Source organism: Neolamprologus multifasciatus, chromosome 6, assembly GCF_963576455.1.
Source record: "Neolamprologus multifasciatus chromosome 6, fNeoMul1.2, whole genome shotgun sequence".
Classification (NCBI taxonomy): Eukaryota; Metazoa; Chordata; class Actinopteri; order Cichliformes; family Cichlidae; genus Neolamprologus; species Neolamprologus multifasciatus.
In genome coordinates this window covers 1,561,641-1,585,207 of record NC_140444.1, presented here as the reverse complement: position 1 = coordinate 1,585,207, position 23,567 = coordinate 1,561,641, and the positions used below count along the sequence as shown (strand labels likewise).

The 23,567-nt window shown below is 44.1% G+C and overlaps 1 protein-coding gene across 9 annotated transcripts in view; it reads right to left on the bottom strand.

The window, feature by feature from the left end:
- LOC146516113 (uncharacterized) overlaps positions 1-22,380 on the bottom strand; it is a 28,821-nt gene extending 6,441 nt beyond the window's left edge. The window contains exons 1-45 of one of the 9 annotated variants that reach the window (XM_085161965.1): positions 21,182-22,380; positions 17,861-17,943; positions 17,687-17,760; positions 17,452-17,493; positions 14,753-15,187; positions 13,622-13,669; positions 13,485-13,538; positions 13,329-13,376; positions 13,103-13,246; positions 12,663-12,752; positions 10,155-10,229; positions 9,984-10,064; positions 9,856-9,900; positions 9,613-9,771; positions 9,412-9,483; positions 9,297-9,341; positions 7,805-7,936; positions 7,429-7,719; positions 7,295-7,345; positions 7,193-7,219; positions 7,090-7,116; positions 6,956-7,018; positions 6,769-6,873; positions 6,631-6,693; positions 6,469-6,504; positions 6,325-6,378; positions 5,657-5,728; positions 5,118-5,180; positions 4,966-5,037; positions 4,810-4,836; positions 4,689-4,724; positions 4,399-4,434; positions 4,191-4,307; positions 4,054-4,107; positions 3,863-3,955; positions 3,724-3,774; positions 3,542-3,604; positions 3,400-3,459; positions 3,272-3,298; positions 3,149-3,199; positions 2,975-3,037; positions 2,780-2,827; positions 1,207-1,323; positions 192-323; positions 15-110 (exon numbers count right to left, since the gene is read on the bottom strand). In XM_085161965.1, coding sequence (XP_085018091.1) covers positions 15-110; positions 192-323; positions 1,207-1,323; positions 2,780-2,827; positions 2,975-3,037; positions 3,149-3,199; positions 3,272-3,298; positions 3,400-3,459; positions 3,542-3,604; positions 3,724-3,774; positions 3,863-3,955; positions 4,054-4,107; positions 4,191-4,307; positions 4,399-4,434; positions 4,689-4,724; positions 4,810-4,836; positions 4,966-5,037; positions 5,118-5,180; positions 5,657-5,728; positions 6,325-6,378; positions 6,469-6,504; positions 6,631-6,693; positions 6,769-6,873; positions 6,956-7,018; positions 7,090-7,116; positions 7,193-7,219; positions 7,295-7,345; positions 7,429-7,719; positions 7,805-7,936; positions 9,297-9,341; positions 9,412-9,483; positions 9,613-9,771; positions 9,856-9,900; positions 9,984-10,064; positions 10,155-10,229; positions 12,663-12,752; positions 13,103-13,246; positions 13,329-13,376; positions 13,485-13,538; positions 13,622-13,669; positions 14,753-15,187; positions 17,452-17,493; positions 17,687-17,744 — 3,523 coding nt within the window. In that variant the 5' untranslated portion in view covers positions 17,745-17,760; positions 17,861-17,943; positions 21,182-22,380. Of the gene's footprint in view, positions 1-14; positions 111-191; positions 324-1,206; positions 1,324-2,779; positions 2,828-2,974; positions 3,038-3,148; positions 3,200-3,271; positions 3,299-3,399; positions 3,460-3,541; positions 3,605-3,723; positions 3,775-3,862; positions 3,956-4,053; positions 4,108-4,190; positions 4,308-4,398; positions 4,435-4,688; positions 4,725-4,809; positions 4,837-4,965; positions 5,038-5,117; positions 5,181-5,656; positions 5,729-6,324; positions 6,379-6,468; positions 6,505-6,630; positions 6,694-6,768; positions 6,874-6,955; positions 7,019-7,089; positions 7,117-7,192; positions 7,220-7,294; positions 7,346-7,428; positions 7,720-7,804; positions 7,937-9,296; positions 9,342-9,411; positions 9,484-9,612; positions 9,772-9,855; positions 9,901-9,983; positions 10,065-10,154; positions 10,230-12,662; positions 12,753-13,102; positions 13,247-13,328; positions 13,377-13,484; positions 13,539-13,621; positions 13,670-14,752; positions 15,188-17,451; positions 17,494-17,686; positions 17,761-17,860; positions 21,144-21,181 lie in introns of those variants that run through there. The other 8 variants (XM_085161962.1, XM_085161963.1, XM_085161960.1 and 5 more) reach the window with 8 other exon arrangements.
- Positions 22,381-23,567: the final 1,187 nt, after the last annotated feature.

Here is a 23,567-nt window from a genome sequence, read left to right as displayed (position 1 = left end):
TAGCAGAGACTTACTCTGTAAGAGGCTGATGATGTCATTGAGAGAGACGGAGCCAGGTGGACCCGGAGGACCAGGAGGGCCTGGGGTCCCGTCATAACCTCTGCCTGAACCTGAAACAGCAACAGTTACGGACCTTCACTCACACGTCTTGTGTACCATCCCGTGGAGCATTATCATGTGATTGACCATACTGTGGATGTAGGCGATGACTCTGCTGGCGACATCATCAACCAGCCCGTCCACTGCATGTCCAGGTGTGCCTGGTTCCCCCGGAGGCCCAGGAGGCCCAGGAGGTCCAACGAAGTACTCTCTGATGCCACCACCTGATGTCAAAGCACATTTATTCAACATTTTTATCCATATGTAGCTACCGAGTTGAAATACCAGGTTCAAACATAGTTGCAAGCAGCGCAAGTACAATGAAAGCTACAAGCAGCCATGCAGTTCAGCAGGGCGCCATGTCCAAAGCGAGGCTGAAAGCACCTCCCAGGGTTCAGGTGATGCTCATGAGAGGCGACAAGTCCAAGATATTGGATTGGAAAATATTTAAACTCAAAGAATAACAAAGTGGACACATGACAACTGACAGCTGATGGTACAACTTTTCATGTCTTGGTCTTTAAAGAATTATTTTTTAATTATTGCCGCTTCCTTTTTAGTTGCAGGATGTTTTGTGCTATCTTAAAATGTGATTCAAGTATATGTACCAAATTGGAATTTGACAAATACTTCCAATTTTCCCAACTTTGTGGCTGATTTATGCTAGCTGTGATGGATGAGGACATTAAAAGATGAAAAATCTAAACCCTAACATCTGCGAGGCTTGGCCCGAAGATCATCTATCCCAGTTTTATCCCAACTGTGACCTTTGAATTTTTCTTTAATCCTGAATTTCATTTCATTGGATGCTTCAAAATCAGGATTCCAAGTTTTGTCATTTGTATAAAGCAGTTCAAAATTACATGCATAAACACAAGTCCAATTCTAGCCCATAGGTGGCGCTGGAGTGCTTGAGGCGCAGATGTGAAGCTTGGTGGAAAAAACACACACAAAAAAACAAAATCAGGCGCTTTTTGCCAAATTTGTTATTGTTTTAGTGTCTGCCATGGACTCCAGGGGGAGCTTCAAAGAAGAAGAATTTGATGGAGATGTATAAGAAAAGGGAGAAGCAGCGTGCCTGCGCAGCTTTGCCAGTGCACAGCTTACTCTTAAGGAATTCTGCAATGCACGGGGTCAAACCAAGTGATCCAGATCCAGGACAATCTCCTCCAGGTGGACCGGGCGGTCCAGGTAGGCCTGGGGGGCAATGATTGAGCAAGCTACCTGGATTAATGAATTCCCAGAATGTCATTTACATGCAGACAATAAGCTCAAATATCAGTTTTAAAATATTTGCTAATGACAAGAACATCTACATCTTCAAACGCTGGCCGAGCAGTGACACCGACTTCTATACAGCCACTAGTTGTGTAGTGTGCTGAAAACTTTACAACCACAGGAGTCGCCCCCTGTTGGTTGTTCAAAGGAAAGCATGTTTGAAACAGTTTAAGTAACATTTCTAATAATCTAACGCTGTCAAACTCACACTGGAAAGGCTTTAAAGAAAGAAAAAGGATCGAACTAGATACAGAGCAACTAATGCCCGAGGGTCCTGAAAATTTGGGTAATCAGGCCTCTGGCAGAGACGTACGGAGCCCCGCAGGGGACATGGGAGAAAAAAAATTAAGACGGACTTTTGCCAGATCTTTTGCCAGAAACTTTTGCCAGATCTCGCAAAACAAACTCGGGATCTCGCAAAAGTTTTAGCCGCATTCTTTGGAGGGAGGGACCGGGAGGTCGAGGCACGATGTGCCGGGAAAGCGGTGTTCCTCCCGGCTGTAGTAGGTCTCGACCTCCCGTTAGCTTTGAGCTAGTGGGTGTCAGATCTCTGAAAACGTCGGAGCACTTTTGCAAGTATGTGATGTCTTGTAAACCGAGCAGGTATCTGACGTTTACACAACTACATTCACGCCTCAAAATATCTTAAAAGTGTATTTTGTGACCCAGAAAGAGTAATATTACAACTAAGTAGCTGCCGCCATTGTTGGAATTCAACTTTTGCGAGATCTCGCAAAAGTTTTGCGAGATCCCGAGTTTGTTTTGCGAAATCTCGCAAAAGTTTTGCGAGATCTTGAGTTTGGTTTGTGAGATCTCGCAAAAGTTTTGTGAGATCCTGAGTTTGTTTTGCGAGATCTTGCAAAAGTTTTGCGAGATCCCGAGTTTGTTTTGCGAGATCTCGCAAAAGTTTTGCGAGATCTTGAGTTTGGTTTGCGAGATCTCGCAAAAGTTTTGCGAGATCTCGAGTTTGGTTTGCGAGATCTCGCAAAAGTTTTGCGAGATCTCGAGTTTGGTTTGCGAGATCTCGCAAAACTTTTGCGAGATCTCAAGTTTTTTTGCGAGATCTCGCAAAAGTTTTGTGAGATTCTGAGTTTGTTTTGCAAGATCTTGCAAAACTTTTGCGAGATCTCGAGTTTGGTTTGCGAGATCTCGCAAAAGTTTTGCGAAATCCCGAGTTTGTTTTGCGAGATCCCGAGTTAGTTTTGCGAGATCTCACAAAAGTCCGTCTTAATTTTTTTTCTCCCATGTCCCCTGCGGGGCTCCGTAGAGACGAATAGGCTGTAAATGAGGGCTTTCCTTTAGTTATTTTACATCACCCTGGGACAAATTACTTCCAATAATGTAAAACTGTGAGACTTTGAAGATACATCACAGATATAGCATATGTAAGGGATGAATTTACCTGCGGAGACTCCTGGAATTCCTGGAGGTCCTGGATCTCCTGTATCACCTGTGAAAGGAAACATAAATCCAATTAAAGTAAATTAGAGCCTTTTCTGAGTTGGAAGCACACGGACAGAAAGAAGAACCAATGTGCAAACATAAAAAGAGAAGGATATCGGAAAGCTCAATAAGCTCAGAAATGATTTGAATTCACCTTTAGGTCCCGGTGGCCCGTCTGGACCTGGTGGGCCTTGAGTTCCAGGCTGACCTGGGAAACCTGCAATGAAAACCATTCATATCCAATCATAGCTTGACTGTTTGTTACTGACCCCAGAAATACCTCAGGGGCACCTGAACACATTGAGACAGTAAAAAGTTCCTGACATACCAACACCGGGGTCTCCGGGGCTTCCTGGAAGGCCTGGTTGTCCTGGTTCACCTGGAATAGTCACCATTACTTTTAGACTGTCTGTGAAAACCTGGAGTTTCTAAAGTACAACAGTTTCCTCACCTTGGTACCCTTGTGGTCCTGGGTCACCTAAGATGAAAGGATTATAGAAAACATTCAAACTTCAACACTGGCCAGTTAATTTTCAAAAATGTTCAATCATCAATATTCATCTGGTCCTCTGCACCTACCCTGTGAGCCTTGCTGCCCCGGGGGTCCTGGAGGTCCGGGTGGTCCAGCAAAGAAGGTTTCTGAGATACAAAGTGCACTAAATGCCATGCACAGACACCAGAGGACAGTGTGTTTGTGTGAAATTAGTTTTCTTTTACCAACCTGATGTCGGCACAAAGCTCCCAGGAGCTCCGTTCTTGCCTGGAGGTCCAGGTTCGCCGATACCTGTGAGGACACAGATCGGTTTAAGATGGAGAAAAATATTCTGATGCTGCCAAAATCACATTTTATGCTGATGATCTATTTATTTATCTTTGTGCCCGTGGAGAAGAATACTTATTTACCTGGCTCTCCAGGAGGACCTCTGGGTCCTGGGGGACCCTCTGTAGACTCACCTGAATGAAAGTAACATTTGTATAATCGCGAGTTTAATTTAAGCCACAATGTTTGAAATATTTGTGTTACATATAGCTCTAAACGTACCAGGAGGACCCTGAGGACCCTGAGGACCAGGTACTCCAGGAAGTCCTGGAGGTCCTTGTGGACCACGAGATCCAACCACTGAGGAAGTGTCCGCTAGGTAAGAAAACACCGAGAACATATTAATATAATATGTTTTTGCTGAAACCAGTAGTTTTGGATTTGGTGAAACTAAAGCGTTCTGTACCGCTCACCTGGCTCCCCCTTCTGCCCCCTCTCTCCCTTTTCTCCTCGCTCTCCCTTAGATCCTAAATGATTTTATCACAGGAAAAAAATCAGTCTTTTTTTATTCCATCCAGATGCTTCGCATTGGACAAGATGGCAGATTTACCTGGTTGTCCTGGGATACCAGCAGGGCCAATTGGACCCGACAGACCAGGTGATCCAGCGGGACCTGGAGGTCCAGCTGGTCCTGGAGGTCCAGGGATGGCCACAGTATCAGAGCCAACTATACACAAAAAGAAGATAAACCAAAACCAAGTAAAGCTTTACAAAAATGAACAACATGTAGCGAGTATAACAAAACCTGCTGTTCTTACCTGGAGAAACGACTTTACCAGGTGTTCCTGGTTCACCTGGAACAGACATATATCAACACCTCCACCAGCTTTTGAGAAAACCACTCTTTAGTGTTTCATAAATCTTAATAACTAACAGTATTTATTAATTTCTTTGAGTTTTTTAGGGGAACTTTGGCTCCAGTTTTATTCATTAGCGTAGCCTCATATGCTTTAAGGTTAAGAGCTCAAGATCTTCTGCCCTGTTGGTCCAAACTTTTTCATTTTCATAGGAAATAAATAAAGTGACTAGAAAGAAAAGACGACCTCACCTTTACCACCAGGCTGGCCTGGGATTCCTGCAATACCTGTACAACAGATCACAAAAGCAAAACATGATCATTTAAATATGTACATTTGAATCTGTACCTTAGTTTTTGGATATTGTCATACCTGGGGGTCCCTGCAACCCAGGGGGGCCTGAGGAAAAAAGTGTTATTGTAAGGTGTGAGAGAGATTGAGGTTTTTATTTCAGGTTAGTCAGATAACATTAAACCGAACATGTAACCAGTAGCAGCAGAGGACTTTTAGTGGACAGGCATTTGATACCTGGGGGACCGGCATCTCCAGGAACTCCATGTGGTCCTCTGACACCAGGAAGTCCAACTGAACCTGGGTCACCTACAGTTTATACACAGATGTTTTATACCATTTACAACACTGTGTTCTGTAGTTATTCAGTGTTTGTCCAAACTTCTCACCTGCAATTCCTTTAGATCCCTTTAATCCTGAAGGTCCTTGAGGTCCAGGCTGTCCGGGTTCACCTAAAAATAAAGGGTTGAGGTTTGAAGATGACATTTTTAAGTCTCACTAGTTATTTCTTGCTTCGTCTTGTAATATAATAACCTCAACCCAGCATACATATGTACTGCTAGCTTGCAGTGGCTGACAACGTGGCGCGTCCTTACACACTTTGGTAACTTTTAGCTCTACAAGCCAAAATATCATCATTCAAAATGACTGTATTCTTAGTTATTGTTAAAGATGCAGAGTCTGGGTGGGGCTAAAATCTAAAACTAAACTGCCCCCTTCTTCTTTTTACCCTTTAGCTGTAAAAGGTTGATGGGATTGTCAGCCTGCCAGCAGGCGGGCATTGGGGAAACCAGAGTTTGTGAACATCCTGGTGACCTTGACCTCAAGGTCAGAGGTCAACGTGTCTGAAAATCGTAGGATTTTCAAATATTTAATATTATTTGACTGCGTGGCCTGTTGTGGATCATAGACGTGTGCTGAGACACACCTGCCGGTCCACGTGGTCCCCTCTCTCCGTGGTCTCCTTTGATTCCCGGCAGCCCAGATGTTCCTCGGTCCCCTGCGTCACAGACAGTGGAGAAAGGTGGGGTGATCAGGGAGTTGTCCAAAATGGATAAAAGCTTATCCGTTCAGCAACTCAGTGCATTTAGGTACATGGACATGGTTGAGATGAGCTGCTGAAGATCAAACGGAGCACCAGAAGTGAGGAAAAAAGGGGATTCGAGTGATTTGGATCATGCCAGGGCTGATTGATAGGAAGGCACCAACTCAAAGAACTGCTCGTTAAAACTGAGCTATGCATGAACGTATCCTTGGTTCAGGCTGCTGGTGGTGATGTAGCCGTGTGGGGATATTTTCTGGGCACCTTAGTGCCAGCTGAGCTCGCCACAGTGTAGCTGAGTATTGTTACTGAGCCTTTATGGCCATAGCATAGCAACTGCGTGGTGCTATCACCTTAACATGGACCAATTTGTTAGTGAGACAAAGGATTTAAGCAGCAAAACGGAGTCCAACCAGGTATGAGCAAGGTGTATCTAATAAAGTGGCCACTGAATGTACACATGGTCTATGGATTTTGGGTAATATTGTCACAACACACTTAGAAGTGTCAGCAGTTTATACACAAGTCTAAAAAACCGAAGACAAAGCGTCTACCTTTGGTTCCTGGAAGCCCCGCCTCCCCCTGGAATCCCTTTGATCCAGGAGCACCTGGATACATTTTGACAGATTTAATGAAGAAAAGACCGTTGGTCGATACAAATCAACACTTTTAATATAGACGTGAAACTGAGTCTTTACCAGGACTTCCTGCGGCACCCGGCTCTCCTGTGGCACCTAAAGCAGACAAGAAAAACATGCTTATAGCTGCTAATTAGCATTTAACCTAAAACCTGCTAAATAACGTTTTTGAGTCTTTGAATCTAAACGAATCTGGTCTGATCATCACAAGCTTAACTTTACCTTTTGGACCTGCAGGTCCAGCAATACCGGCGGGACCCGGTCGTCCTGGCTCACCCTGGAATCCTTTCAAAGCCAAAATACAATCAATAAATCCTCTCATGTATTTACTCGCTGACTTACTTGTGTATAGTTTCAAACCTCTGTCTCCTTTGGCTCCAAAGCCAGGTGATCCAGGTTCTCCTCGGGGGCCCACCGGTCCTTCCCGACCCCTCTGACCTTGTGGTCCCTCAGCACCTGGTTCACCTGGGCAAAAAAGAGGAGGAGTCAGGTTTTTTTTTTCTTTTAGGGTTGTCTTTACAAAGATTATTTAAAAAAATATATATACCTGCACTTCCCTTTGGTCCCCTTGTTCCCTCCAAACCTGGATGCCCGATCTGCCCAGGAAGACCTAAAGCAGACATCAAAGAAGAAGTTTGTCGGCTCACCGGGGAGGAAACAAACATTAGTTCTGAGGCTTACCTGGAGGGCCAGACGTTCCCATATCACCTGCAACAAAACAAGCGTCAGCAGCTAGTTCCACATATTACACCACACGTTATTATGTGTACCTAGAAGTACTCACCTTTTTGTCCTAATGGCCCTGGGTCACCTAATGCAGAAGCCAAGACGATCAATACAAACAAAATGTGAATTTCTAAATGATTTTAAATGATTTCAAACATACCTTTAGGTCCCGGCTCTCCTCTCTCTCCTTTCAGTGAGTATGCCAGAGTTTCTAAACCCAAATAAAGTTTTCAGTATTTGTTAAATGTCCAGAAATGGTTGAAGACAGCTGATCGGTGCGTTACATTTCCACACCTCTTACAGATCCCGAGTGGAGCTCATCCCTGACCAGCTGCTGTATGAGTCTTTCCAGGGCGGCCCTGTCCTGGACCAGGCTGTTTCCCGTGCCTCCGCCCGTGCCACCACCATCCAGGTTGAGCCCGTTGTCGGAGTGGATGAGGGTTGAAGCGGCGTTCTTCTCGACGTACGTGGATTCCACCCGCTCGGAGATTTTGTTGCCAGAAGACGTCAAGTGACTGACTGACGCAGATCTGGTCATGGCTTCCAGAGCGTCCACGCGGCCTTTCAGGCGTCTGACTTCTTCACCTGTGAGACAAGACGCAGGCTGGCAGGTAAACCTGTGCAGATCACTCTCACAGACCCCTGTGATGGTGAAGTCTTTCCATCTTACCCAAAGCAATGAGTCCAAAAAGGACACTGAAGAGGAGCAACAGGCTGAGCAGGAGGCCCAGGAGCCACTTCCACCAGCTGCAGCAGGAGCAGCAGCCAAAACTGGACTGTTTCATGTCTTTTATATGGATGTCTGAGAAATAAACAGATTCGTGTTGTTTAGTCATATTGATCTATTTTTACATACAAGATAAAAATAAACCTGCATTCTTTTTAAATGGCCAGCAGGGGGCGACTATTGCAAAAATGAGCCAGATTTTTACAAAAGTCCGGTTTCGTGATTTCAATTCAATTCAAATCAGTTTTATTTATACAGAAACAAATCACAACAACAGTCGCCTCAAGGTGCTTTATATTGTAAGGCAGACCCTACAATCATACAGCCCCGATCAAAAGTTTAAGATCGTAACAAGGTTCCAAGCAGAGCTTCAACAAGAGGAAATGGGAGCGAGAAAAAACTTTTTTTTTTTGAGCCATTTATTGAAAACAGCGCTTAAACTGAAACAGGCTGTTTTACACCTCCAAAAAAACCTGTAAACCCCCCAAAACAGAAATCAAACATGAACTCAGTCATGAGCAGCTCCACTGTTATTGATGATCACCTCAAACATTCGTTGCGGCACGCTTGATTCAAGCGTTTCCATGAGGTGAGGGGGAACAGACGGCTGCACAAACACATCTACTGTCTGGAACGGTTGTGCATTTCTGTAAACTTCCCCTGCCATCCATCCTGAAAGGTTCTCAGTTGGATTTAGATCAGAGGAACACGCAGGATGGTCCAAGAGAGTGATGTTATTCTCCTGGAAGAAGTCCTGTGGGCACCGTGACCCTGCTCCTGCAGTTCAACAACCCGACCACGTTCTAAAAGCTAACGTTCGTTTGGCTTTGCCATCAGAACGTCATGGCAGCGTGACTACCTGACCGAAAATGACAACGAATCCACATTTTGCAACAGCCTGTTTCAGTTTAAGCGTTATTTTCAATAAATTGCTCAGAAAATGTTTTGCGTCACTCCCATTTCTTCTTGTTGGATGTTGAAGCTCTACCTGGAACCTTAAGATCCAACCGTGCAAAATATGATTTTTTTTCTCATTTTTCAAGTGGTCCCCGTTGGTGACAGCGGGAAGGAAAAACTCCCTTTTAAGAGGAAGAAACCTCAACCAGGCTCAGGGAGGGGCGGGGCCATCTGCTGCGACCGTTTGAGGTGAGGGTAGGAAGACAGGACAAAGATTTGCTAACATGTGAGCGTGATTCCTGCGAGCCTGCAGGCTGCTGCTCACGACGTTAAAGCTACTGTTTAATTGATACGTTTTTTCCTTTTGGTTTATTTATTAAAACATAATTAACCAACTTCAGATGGACTAGGAGACTCCACACAGACCCAGGCTAGCAGTTCCCAGTGCACATGTAAAGTGTTTTGCTTTGTAGCTAACAGCTGACGATGTGTGGGTAACATCACACCCTGCAGGAGTTTATTAAGACTGTTAACATACCTGCATAGGTGGCTTTGTCTTTAGTCCCAGCTTTCAGGGTCGAAGCTGCGGCAGAAACAGAGACGACATTAATAAGTGCAAACCAGTCGTATAACCTGTGTGACAGTTATCCTACATTCTGTTGCTCTGTCCACGGTGCTGAAGGATTTCAGTTTCTCAGTCTTCAGGGTGTCGTCAGAGAACAAAGCTGCAACACAACAATGACACCTGATCAAGAATTAGATCTTCAGGACCTTTAAAATAATAATATATCTACAAGAGCCAAACACAGCTGTGCTTTAGACCTTCAAATTTCACTCCAAATAGTTTGTGTTACCGGGTAAACTGGCAGGTGCAGCAGACATGAATTGCTTCCCGGTGTCTTTGGCCACGACGAGCCGCTCTGTCAGCTTGATTGGAGCCTTCTCCTTCTCCGTGAGCACAAACTTAAAGTCTTTCCCCGAGGCCTCGTCACCGGTGGGGCTGCTGGGTCTCACTGTCAGACACAGACAGCGAGATAAAGATTAAATATCTTAAATCACAGCCAGCAGCTGGAGCGTCATCTTCATCACGTCCTCACCGGCGGCTGTGCTCGTTCCAGACACGTTCTTCTGCACGCCGTAAACTGTGAGGAGACAAGGAGGGCAAAGCTGTGAGCTGATCGGGGAGGTGAAGTGGGACAGACTGGATAAAAGGTCAGTGCTTCACCTATGTGTGTGTTGGCTGCAGTGGGAGAAAAGGCAGTGGGAGTGGGAGTGGTCAGGTTATTCTGCACGCCGTACACTGGAGCTGAAACAGAGTCAAACAGCGTCGTTATCCGGTGACAGCGTGAAGCTCGGCATTGAACGCCGCGCTGTGACACGCCAGGAAAAGGCTCACCGGAGCTGCCGTTCTGCGCCGGAGACGGGCCGCCGCTCACAGACGGAGAGCTGAGCGTCAGGTTGTTCTGAGCTCCTGTACGTGACAGAACAGCCTCGTTAGTCTTATTATCATATCTGCCACAGACGGCAAAGAAAAGGCTTCAAAGGCCTGAACAGGTCTACAGCAGAAACATGCAGTGCAGGGCGATCTGAGGGAGAACATCACAGTACTTTGTTACTGCCAGAGGAAGTGATGATACCTCAGTTCATCTATAGCAGGGACGTGCATGCAACAGGTAATATATGGAGTGTGTTTTAATAATAACCATCTATCGATGTTTTCAGTAAACAAAGGTTTGCTGTGGGTTATTTTTCCCTTTGTTGTCTTTGTTTCCTTGCATCACATTATTGTGTGGATGCCCTCAAAGGGCACTATTGAGTTCCTGTTTCTCTTCTTTATTATTCTGGTTGCTTCTGTACGTTTTTTGCCCCTTAACTACTCCCTCAGTTTTCATGCTATTAGCACCGTTCAAAATTCTGCTCTTTCTGCTAATTATTTCTATGACTTTTGGTGCTCATGACTTCTATACTTTTTGAGATATTTGAATTTTTTATGCAATATTTTTTGCCCTTTTCTGCCACATTATCAGTGGGGTCACTAGTTTTCCTTGCCGGGTTGAGCTGTGTTTTAGCTCCGTGAGATGAGCAGCCGTTCTCAGACTGGGTTCAAATCCCGCTTATGGCAACATTTCTTTCAGTTAACAGTTAAACTTTTTTAAAACTTTTTTCAGCAAAATTTTCAGTTTTTTCTGCTTTTTTCAGAAAAAAACTCTTTTGATACTAATAATAATAATGGATTGGATTTATAAAGCGCTTTTCAAGGCACCCAAAGCGCTTTACAATGCCACTATTCATTCACTCTCACATTCACACACTGGTGGAGGCAGCTACATTGTAGCCACAGCTGCCCTGGGGCAGACTGACAGAGGCGAGGCTGCCATATCGCACCATCACCAGTAGGTGAAGTGTCTTGCCCAAGGACACAACGACCAGGACAGAGAGCCCAGGGATCGAACCGGCGACCTTCCGGTTACAGATACACTTCCCAACCCCCTGAGCCACGGTCGCAGAAATTCTGCTGATTCATCTCTTTTCTGAAAATTTTTTAGCCTTTTCACCTCTTATCAGCACAATTCTCAGCAGCTTCTGCTCATTTCAGCAAAATTGTCAGTGTCTCCACCTCTTCTTTGTCAGAATGAGTTTGGCTCAGTGAGATGAGTGGCTTCCTTGAGACCAGGAGGGCCAGGTTCGAATCCTGTTCAGGGCAATGTTTTTTTTTCACCACTTTTCAGCAAAAATTTCTCCGTCTTTACCCGTTTTTAGCAGAATTTTCAGTTTCTTCACCACCGTACAACTTTTTGCAATTTTTAAACTTTTTCAGCTTTTTTCAGCAGACATCTTTAGCGTTAAGGCATCCACACAGCATTTTCACAGGAAATGCAAATTTTTCTAGTTGTGGTTAAAATCATCTTCATCATCTTCCTTTTTAGTTTTTGTAAAGTCTTCAGCTTTTTCTTTTTGCTTGAGGTAAATTTAAAATGACGTCTCTGCATATGTTCAATATTTAAGACGATTTTATATTAAAACATTTATAAAATAAAAACAAGCTTTTATAGATTTTTCTTTTCAGAAGTGAACAAAACTGCCCCACGGTTTGTTTATAAACAGTGTTTATACAAACATTGTTTTTTTATTAAAGTAAACAAAGTCTTCTGATAATGTTTGAATCGTGAAAGTTTTCATCTTTCTTCACCAAAGTAAACAAACCTTTTTCCTATGCATCAGTGGCTTAAGTTGAACTTTGTGACCTGTCTGGATCACCACGGTAACGAGCTGATCTGGAGCAGAAATTGTGTGGATTCATGTTTATTTTTATTTACTGTTGCTGAAGGAAAACATCAGCAGATCCATACAGAGCTTGAAGCAGAAAGTTTGGCCTAACAAACAAAGTTTGCGACCTCCATCATGACACTACGGAGCCCCGCAGGGGACATGGGAGAAAAAAAAAATAAGATGGACTTTTGCGAGATCTCGCAAAACTAACTCGGGATCTCGCAAAAGTTGAATTCCAACAATGGCAGCAGCTACTTAGTTGTAATATTACTCTTTCTGGGTCACAAAATACACTTTTAAGATATTTTGAGGCGTGAATGTAGTTGTGTAAACGTCAGATACCTGCTCGGTTTACAAGACATCACATATTTGCAAAAGTGCTCCGACGTTTTCGGAGATCTGACACCCACTAGCTCGAAGCTAACGGGAGGTCGAGACCTACCACACCGCTTTCCCGGCACATCGTGCATCGACCTCCCAGTCGGCTTCGAGCTGGCGGCCTCTGAAGAATGCGGCTAAAACTTTTGCGAGATCTCGCAAAAGTCTGTCTTAATTTTTTTTCTCCCATGTCCCCTGCGGGGCTCCGTATGACACCATCCTCTCTGAGGCAAACAGAAGCCCTGCTGTCACCGACCTGGCTGGTAGAGGCTGCCCAGGTTGCTGTGGTTGGGGTTGTACATGTAGCTGCTCACAGACGAGCCGCTCCACAGGCTGCCGTACTGATCTAACAGGGAAGAAAGAGGAGATATTCATCCACTGACCTCCTCCTCACATGGCAGACATGTTTGGGCCTAACTGGGCCTCCTTTCAGCCCTCATAGCTCGGTTGCAGCTCTGACAAACGTTGCATTGACTCGATGTGATCTCGATGTCATATCTGACAAATATAAGCTGGACCTGTTGGTTGAGTCCAGCAGTCAGATCCATCCTGGATCAATCCTCTCAACCCAGGATGGTTGTTGCCCGTCTACAGCGTTTGTGTGTAGAGGTGGGCAACTCCTGAGTCCATCTCTGCATCATCTCAGAGTTTAAATCGCTACACGAGTGACATGTGAGGCCTTTAAAGTGACCGAACCTGCACCGGAGCTGTCAGGCAGGGTCCTCGGGTCCACGCTGGCCTTCTTGGGGATGGGCAGCGTGTTGTTAGGGGACTGGGTGGGGCTGATGCTGGTGGAGCGGTTTCCTCTCAGCAGGCGCTTCACGTCGTCCAGCTCCGTCCCTGAAGCACAGGAACCGGTGCATTTGGACCGAACAGAGGATGATGACTGATGAATGAATGTGTGATGGAGGGCGATACTCACAGCTTCCTGTAGGAGAAGCGCTCTGCAGCCGGACTCTGATCTCACTCTCTGAAAGCAACCCAAACTAATCAGTTGACCTTTAACCTGATACCTTTAGATTAAAACAAAACGGTGCCGTGCTTCATTTTTATTGATCATGTGGTTTCAGCGTGTCACCTCGGCTCTGAGCTCTCCCTCTAGTGACAGAAGTGGATGGTGCGCTTGAACTGCCTGTAAAAACACAACGTCCAAAAATCTGTAATAGTGCACGTGTAAACTCCAGCTTTTATTCTGAAATTCAAGCATAAACTCACCATAATCCTTCCTGTTGTACTCTGGAGAGGAGTTTGGACTCGAGCTTTCTGAAACATAAAATTAAAGAACTAATTATTAGAAAGCTGGACCTCCCGTTCTACAGGGGGCGCTATCGAGACGTCCAGCATAAAGAGTCCAAACATAGATATTTTATATTCTTTTGTTTTTCTGGAAATGTCCATCATGGTTCAGTAGACGTGTTTTAGACAATAGTTAGAGCTCAGTTTCTTCTTTACAGTTTGAGCTGATGTAAAATCGTTTCTGTGAGTGAAAGTCATCGCAGCGCGAGCAGCAGAGGGATGGGAGCTGCGTCACCACAACCAGCCGTGGAAGCTTCTGCTGGCCTTTAACTACTACAACAATGAATACAGAAACACAGACACTGCAGTTCCTCAAATGGCCACTTGAGGCCTCCGGTCTCGATGGAGGTTCCAGGTTTCCGAACAAGCTTAGAGGTTCAGTTTGGATACTGACGTGCTAATCGATGTCTGGTCGACTTCAGCTGCATCTTTTTAATCTAACTGATGCAATAACATCTAAATATACTCACTTCATGCTTGCAGTGAACAAAATTCTCTGCTAATGACTTATTTCAGCTGGACAAATAATTAATATGTTCACGAAGTTAAAATAAAAAGTCTTCGGAGCTTAAAGAGAAAGTGACCGGACGTCTTTGAGTTTGTTGAAGATGTTTCACGTCTAACCTGAGAAGCTCGTTCGGTTAGAATAAATGTGATAGTTTGATTCTTTCTAGTAGATGATGTAAACAATTATTTTAGCTGTTTAGCTTCATTGACTCGAGGATTAGCCTGCCAGCGCCCCCTGCTGCAACTCAGACCAAACTGCAGCCAGTTAATGTGTGAAGGTTGAACCTTCAATGATTCAGGCTGTTTATGACTTGTTTTTATTAAAAAACATTAATTTAATTGAAGTGATTTAAAACGTTTACTACGACTCGTCGTGTTTTCTACAGGAACTGGTCGATTGCTGAAAAATGTCTGCTTTTACTTTTTTGGCGCTGATTGTAATTTGCTGGTTCTGATTCCATAATTAAGACTCTTATTTTGAAATACACGTATCTCAGTAACATAAAGCTGGCTTATTACTGCTTATTGACCTTTGACCCTCACCGTCAAAGGCCTCTGACAGCGCTGCAGCCATGGTGGTGATGCTCTTCCTCTCCTTTGAAGCAGGTGAAGAAATGAACACGGAGGAGGAGGAGGAGCCCCTCTTCGCCTCTCCTGATCTTCCTGAGCTGTAGCCGGGTTTGTTCACGGTGGAAACTGTCACAGCGCCCAAACCTCCGTCCCTTTTCGCCCCCTCTCTGCCACCGCTTCCTGCACCGTAGGACATGTTTGAGGAGCCGGCAGCAGCCCTGAACTCTTCACCCGACGCCTCCCAGGCCTCTGAAACCAGAGACCCTCCGCCTGAAGATGCAGCAGAGGAAGCTCCTACAGAGGTGGTGCTGATTCCCTCGCTGGATGTGGTCGCTCCAGAGCCTCCTGATGCAGCCCCACCACCTGACCCACTGACACCCAGTGATGGATCACCTGAAGGCAAAGAGACTGCAGACAAACAGCTTAGTTAAAACTAAATTAATATTTTTTTAATCTTTGTTTTTCTTGTCATCGGTTCAATAATTTATCAAACCGTCTGCCGCGACCGAGCCAGGCGAGAACTGCAAGACCGAACTGGCAGAGTTCATATTTGACCTTTAATTTAAAAAAAGAAGTAAAGTAATAACATTCCTCAGATGATCCTCCGCTTCCCTCTGTGTCTCAGCATGCTTTATGACTGTGAGCCCTGCAGCCTCAGGTGTGATTTATGCACACAGCAGGTGCTGCCCACAGCCATCGTCTCCATTTCTATTAAAAATGATAAGCTGTCAGCTGCCAGCCTGTGCCGGGAACCACACATCACTCTCAGTCTGTACAGAGCAGGTGGCAGTTATGAAGACCTGTCATCTCAACACCTTTCAGGTCTTTCTTTAGTTTCACAGCTCGCAGTCGTGCTGCTGTGGTTCAGCTTCATGTTCTTCATTTCAACGCATCGCCAAGAAACACTGAAGTGAGCAAAGTGAAGCATTTAGCTTCAGCAGCTACACATGCTTTGTTCTGCAGGTACGACTCCAAGAAAAACATGATGATTCCCGAGGCTCCGGTTTGGATTTGGATGAGCCGAGAGCTTCTGTGTTGGCACCATGAGAGGATCCAACCTTGCCAGACGTTCAAGTTTATCCTTCAGCTGGATGATCTTTGAATGTTAAACAACGTTAAAGATGTGGTTGTAAATTTCTGTCTCCTAAATCTTCAGCCTGGTTCAGTTCCAGCCGGAGATGCAAGCCTCCTGTGGGGTTCTGTTTAAAACCCACGTGAGCAAATCTTGTTCACTGAAAGTCTGAAAAGTTGATTCTGGTGAACCGAACAAACTTTCTGTGGTTTCCTGGATGACTGAGCATCGAAACACTGACTGACAGCTGACTCTCCTTTTCATGGATTTCTGTAAACCTGGTTTTGTTGATTTGTGGCCACTTGGACATAAACGAGACAACAAACAACATTTAGTTTCTTCATAGAAAATTTTTGATTGAACACTTTTACATGTTCAAGTTTCCACTGCAAAAATAAAGGAAAACGATGATGAATGTGCTAAAGCAGCACAGCAAAGAGTGGATACTGACTCAAAACCAATAAAAACATGTAATGATGATAAATGTGTGATAACTACAGGATACTAGGGCTGCCACAAACGATTATTTTGATAGTCGACTAGTCACCGATTATTTTTGCGATTAGTCGACTAATCAGATCATCATCCATTGGAGTAAAACTACAGCTTATTGCACCAACAGCATCTGCTCTTATATAACTATCATTAACTTACAGCTTTAAGTGTTTCAGGTATGTGCTAACTAAAAATAAAGACAAGATGATAGTTTATTAAATTTTAATGACATTTGCAGATTGTTTCAATGGAGTTTAATCTGCTTGACGTTTATTCAGCTGTGTAAAAACTATAACTTTAATCTCAGCCAAACCGATTTAAACAGGAACCAATAAAATACTATAAAAAAAAGTCAAACAATAACATCTTTAAGTTATCTAAGTGACTTATATATCATGTTTAATCTGAGTAGCGAAAGACGGCGGTGGGATTGAAAACAATTTGCGGGAGTCCGGTGTTCTCACGGCTCTAGTTAGCCTAGCTCCCGGCTAGCTATCGAGCTAGTGGGTAACAGACGTCCCCGAAAACGTCAGAGCGCTTTTGAAAATATGTGGTGTCTTGATAAACTGAGCAGATATTTGAGGTTTACACAGCTACATTCTCACCTGAAAATATGTTCAACGTTTATTTTGTGACCCAGAAAGAATAATAAGAGTAATATTAAAACTAACTAGCTGCCGCCATTGTTGGAAACTGAGCTGGGCTGCGCTATGAATTCTGGGACACTGCTTCTTCTTCTTCGGGGTTTAACGGCAGCTGGCATCCTTGTACATGCAGTGCTGCCATCTTCTGTTTCAGTCCGTTATTACACTCTTAAATCCTACTACTTATTCCTGCGTCTTTTGTGATCTTACAAAGCTTCAAACGACGATTTTGATAGTCGACGTAATCGTGACTAGTCGACTAATCGTGGCAGCCCTACAGGATACAAATGTTTTTCTTGCTCTTTTGTCTCCAAGTGGAGAGAAAAATGATTCTGCAAACAACTTTATTCCTGTAACCTAATGATGATTAATGTGTTTGATGTGATTTGTTTCGTCTCCATGAATAATGACTCTGCAGTTATTGATTGATATCCACAGAAAGTAAAAACATCTAAACTTACTTGGCGACGTCAGTCGAACAGTCTTTGGTGGTTTTCTGAAGACTGTGAAGAAATATTTAGTCGTTAACACGTCGTCTCTGATGTTCTCACAGGATTTTCCACCATGTTTCCCAAAATCCTGACAGCCTTTAATGTGCATTCACATTCAGTCCAAACATGATTTATTCTCCGCTGTGATTCGATTAAACTGAGTTTCTTTTAACTAACATTTCAGAACAAACCTCTCTGGTCTCACCTTTGTTTGCGGCGCCTCCGCCTGAGCTGACCGTCCTCTCCGCCGTCGACCTGTCCATCCAACGCTAACTGCTGCTGCAACACACATGCTGCTGCAGTCAGTCCACAACAAAGCAGCTCTCGTATTGTGTGAGAGATGAAAGAGCACGACTCGTAAAAAGCCTGATTTTCTTACATTGAAATGGACTTTGCTGCACGCCCGAGGCCGTGTTTGCACACCGATATTTCTCTGAGCTCTTGTTTCTCTCCTTTGTGTCTCTGGTGGAAAAAGCTCTTTAGAATGATTGAAAGCTCTGCAGAAAGGACGCAGCTCTTTGTTCTCCTGATAAATGTGGCTTTGCTTTTAACAGATGGGACGAATGTAGAAAAACAATCCTCAACAAAACTGAAGCAGGTCTGAGGTTTTACTGGTGAACTGGGAGGTGGCATCAAAGGTTTTCTAACTGTCCAACAAATGGACTGAAAACACCTGAATTCTCCTCAACTGAAGTTATTTAAAGGCTCCAGCATCAATGCTGAAAACAAACCACTGTGGCCCATCAGTCATCTGATGGAGGGAGAAGAGCCGAGGACTGAGGCAAAAGTTTAAAGTTTACAGAATCCACAAAAGCACAAAGGAAGCACAGGAACTCTGAAAGCACAGAGATGAGAGCCTTCATACAGAGAAAAGAAGGGAGGGAGCTCGGAGAAGAGCCGTGAGACAAACAGTCAGGGAACCAAAGACAGGAAGTCGACTCGAGGAAGAGCGACTATTAAGACAGGAAGTGAAACCTGGAGGACACAATCCCAGACAGCATCATCAAAACTAAAGAATAACCTCACTAAGGACCAGAGACGCGTTACTGTAATCCGATTACTTTTTTAAAGTAACAAGTAAGGGATTACTATTGCAAAAACTGTAATTAGATTACCGTTACTTTCCCGTAGGAACGCTGCGTTACTGCGTTACTAAAACCGTGATTTTTTTGCGAGAATGTCTCATGACAGTGACGTAAGCGAGTGCGACGTTCGTGACAACAGCTGTGTGCAGATCAACAATGGATCATATATCGAGTGCAGAGAGAGTATGAGCGTGCAGCGTTTAAAGCGTGGAAGTACTGACCTTACTTTGAGTTTGATTCCATAAAAAGTGACAAAAACATTAGTGTCCGTTGTGCGTGGGAAGAAAACTTCTTTTTACAGCGGAAAAACCCTAAACTTCCAAACAAGCACCGAGTAGCTACGACGTAATGGGAAACTCACAGAGAAACTCGCGGATTCTTCCACTGACCGCTGCACACCTGCACCAGGGTAACCCTCCGCCTACCCCACTCCTGCTTTACAGGTGAAAATAGAGCAACAGGACCGCTAGTCTTTGACTTTATTTATTTTCTGCTGTGTTTTACTTGCATCTATTTGAAAGACTGAGTGTAAACACACAAAATATTTTATTTTATGTGCTGGAATGTGCAGAAAATAGGTTTAAATGTTAAACAAATTTCTTCCAGTCAGAGAATGTTGCAGATAATTAAATGTTTGCTTGATGCATAAAGTTAAAAGATTAAAACTAATAAAACAAGTTTTAAAAAGAGACTTTTCCATTTGATTACATTTTGTATGATGATTATGCAGAAAAAGTAGAATTGGGCTGAAAGATCTATCACTTTATCACCTATTCAGGTTGTAAATCCTGTTTTTAAAAAGTAACTAAGTAACTAAGTAATTAATTACTTTTGAAAATAAGTAATCAGTAAAGTAACGGGATTACTTTTTGGGGAAGTAATCAGTAATTAGTTACTGATTACTTTTTTTCAAGTAACTTGACCAACACTGCTGAGGTCTCAGGACTGTGAGTGTTTAAGAGATGTTCACTGAAGTTAAAAACGTATCGGGCTGTACTTTTACACGACGGCGCCCTGAGTCAGCGTAACCTTGGAGACGAGTGCAGAGAGCCTTTAACCTCCTAAGACCCGAACTCTTCCATGCATGCATTTTTAATTCCTCTTCATCATGCTGGGACCTGATGAAGAGGATTTCAGGCCCTTGTAGAGCAAAATGTAGTATTTGATGTGATGTCCACATATGTGGACGCCAGGTCCTGGGAGGGGATGCCACCTCACGTTACACGGTGGCACACATACAGCCCACTGTGACCTTCAGTGGGTCAGACTGGGGAAAATCCACTTCCTGTCAGTGTAAAGTAGGTTATCTGCACATTTAGTCCCCAAGATATCACAATACAAGAAAAGGAGGGGCCAACAGTACGTCTCAGTTTTTATTCTGCTTCATGTACGACCTTTATATACCTTTTAAAATAATCCAGCGTCACTCATTTCTAAAAAAATACTCTGAGCATCATTTGTTCTGCAGTACTTTGGTTGCTTCCTTGTTCTTCTGAACCCACATTTTTAAATCTCCAGGTTCTGACATTAAACCCTAAACTGATTTATGAAGCACCGCTGATAGTTTTTCTTCCAAATCTTGAAATGTAAACATTCAAGATTTTATTAGAATAAAACATATTTAGAGACGGTCTATTAGGAACACCTGGACTGATTAACTCCTCACTGCTGCGATTTTTTTTATCATCATCAACTCAAAAACCTTTAAATTCAGACCCAAAACAAACAAACTCTGTGGGTCAGAGATGCTCAGAGAACTTTTAAAGGTTTTTAAAGGACATTGTAACTTCTGCCTATCTGAAAATAACATCCTCAGCAGCCTCGTCACTGAGGTCGCGCTGTCAGCTTTCATTCTCTGGTTGCGTCTGAGCATTAAAACTTATTTGGCTTCATTTAGGAAACGACAGAGTTCAGGATGAAACAAGTGCTTTCACAGCAGTTACCCTGCAAAGACAACATCTGATACCCTCATGGCGTCGACGCCTCACTTCCTCGTAGGCCTTAAAGAAGGAAAAGTTAAAAAATGGTGCCCTCGAGTGTTTTTGTCACTAATGCCAAAATCTGGTGCCTCCAGCTCAGCTGATGAGTGAAGCTGAAAACAATGTTTCAGTGATGCCAGAGAAACCGAACAGGAGCTTCTGTAAACAGCTGGATATCTGAGTGCTGCTCAGCACCTGCAACCTTCTGCAAACTCAGACCAACACATGATGCTAAACCGCTGGACCGGAGGGAGATGTTTCCACTGTTTCAGCTGACTGGGCATCTTTTTGGGAATAAATGATCCTGATATAACAGGAGAATCTATTAACGGGGCAGAGAGTAACTCACACTCCCCCAAAACCTCCTGCAAAGGCTGCACATGTGTCCACACGACACAAACACAGATTCAGATCTGATCATAAGAAGCTGATTACACCTGGACAGTGATGCTACATGAACACATGAAACCCACTACGTATATTTAAACATTATAATTCTTCTTGTTGTTGTAATACACAGAAGGTCTGAGCTTCCCCTCAAACATTCACTAAAGTTTAAAAAGTTATTTTTCACTTTCTAACAAACCTCACAGCTCACAGGCTGCTACCACACAGGTGAACCAGCCTCAGCCTCACCTGAGAAACGCTGAAATGAAGCAGATGAAGATGAAGGTTTACTTTACCTCTCAGCTCGTTTGCGCTAAACCAGCGCGTCTCATCCTCCTCAGCACAAATAAAGAAGACGTGGAGTCCAGGTGCTGAAGGGGAGCGATGTGCATGCGTGCGTGTGTCTGGAGAGTTTATGTATAGCTTTGTGTGACTCACAGCTTCATCCGACAAGTTCCAACAAAGTCAAACGTGCTTTCATTTCAGCGCCTGACAGCCTGCCGGAGGCAACGGGAATCAAAGTTTTACACACTGGCATTAATGCAGCGAGAGCCGCTCAACAACATGCTGCACAAATACACGAATGCACTGACTTACAGCCGTGATTAAACCTGTTTGTGGCGAACAGACTGAAAGTTTTTATGTCGGATTAAATAAAACAAACTCACTGAAATGCGTCATTAAAAATGACAGCAGGAAACTTTGTGCACAGAAAAAGCGCTAAAAACTGCACAGCAGGTAAACATGCGCAGAACTTCTCGGTATAAGTGCTCGTGCACGTGTTTGCGTGCACGTGCAGCGGGCCTTACAGCTGCAGTGAAGCCTCCCGACTCTCTTTACTCTCAGTGAAGCAGAGAAACGCAGCTCACAACATGATCTCCACCAGCTCACACCAGGAATTATGAGAAATGTTCAGCACTTTTCATTTTTGTGTATATGCTTGTAGGCCACTTTATTAGGTACACCTTGCTGGTACCAGGTTGGACCCTCTTTTAAAAGCTTCTTCAGTCCTTCGTGGCACAAACTCACCGAGTGCTGCAAACATTCCTCTGACACTCGGATCCATGTTGACATGATACCATCACACAGATATAAATGATGTGAAGCTGTCGTAACACCTCTGTGGACTGTGGAGGCCGTCTGAGCACAGCAAACTCATCGAGAGGTTCCACAAACCGTCTGAGGTGCTGTGAGATGCTCAGGAGGTGCTGGAGGGCCCAAAGTGTGCCATGAAACACCAACTACAGCCTGAAGTGTTGACACAGGGCAGGAAGAATCACTTCATGTTGTTCACACCAGATTCTGACCCGAACTGAATCTCACAGAGGAGATGAAGAGATGAAGACTCCTCCCACCAGGTGGTTTTCAAATCTTTTCTTTCTGTTGTCAGACCCAAAAGCACCGAGTGAAACTAAATCCTTCACATAAATGACTCCAGCGCGAGACTCTTGCTCTCCTCAGACACGAGTCTGAGTGGAAACGAGTAAATGTCCTGCAGTAAATCTAATCGGCCACTAGATGGAGGAATAAACACCAGACTGGGTAAAATATTTTGGACAACTCCTGCATCAAAATAACTAAATAAACATCCAGCTGTTCTGTGAACACAAGAAAAACGGGTTCATGTGTGAAGAGAAAGTGTGAACGTCCGTAGCTGCGTCACGTTGCTATAAGGCAGCGGTCCCCAACCCCCGGGCCTCGGACCGGTACCGGTCCGTGAGTCGTTTGGTACCGGGCCGCGAGAGTTGAGGCTCAGGTGTGAAATGTCTGGTTTTCAGGGTTTTTATCGGTTTTCAGCGTTATTTTGTTATCGTTTTTATCCTTTACTCGGTCTTCCTGGGTCTTTTCACGTGTGTTATGAATAAATCTTCTTTTTTTCGGTACCGGTACTAGTTTTATTTTGTTGTGTTTATCCGCGACACCTTAAAGGCCAGTCCGTGAAAATATTGTCGGGCATAAACCGGTCCGTGGTGCAAAAAAGGTTGGAGACCGCTGATCTAAACTGCTCTGTGTAAAAGCTCTAAATGTTTGCCTTTACCTGTGAGGATCCTCCCCCATCGACTCTAACAGAAAACCAGTTTACATTACTGGAAGTACCGGTTTCCCCGTGCAGTGATGTGAGCTGCTGCAGGTGTATTAACAGTGAGGGGCTCCTTCTAACTCACCTGCTTATGGAAAAGTCTATCACAGGACATTTCCACATGCTGTGACAGTCCACACTGAGGGGGAATACCTGGAATTTATTTCATGATGGAGGGAAGAGTGTGCTGACTCTCTGAGTCTGACATGGAAATGCTGATGAACCTTTCAGTCGGCTCCAAACTGCAGCATCCATCAGTCACTTCCTTCTAATAAGCAGATCACAGGATGCAGCAGCCTGCAGCTCGAGCTCTCAGCTCGCAGCAACGACTTTAACAAAGACACATTTCATTGTTTGAAACTTTGTGAACTTCCACGCTGACAGAGAATAAAACAAGGCAGAACAGACGAGCTTTAATATGACAGGAATCAGGTTTTTGGAAGGCTTTCTGTCATATTTTGGCTCATCTGCTGCAATCTTTCCATTTTACTTCTGTTGTTTGAACAAGTCTGAAACTGAATGAAACTGGAGTGAGGAATGAATTCTTCACCGACG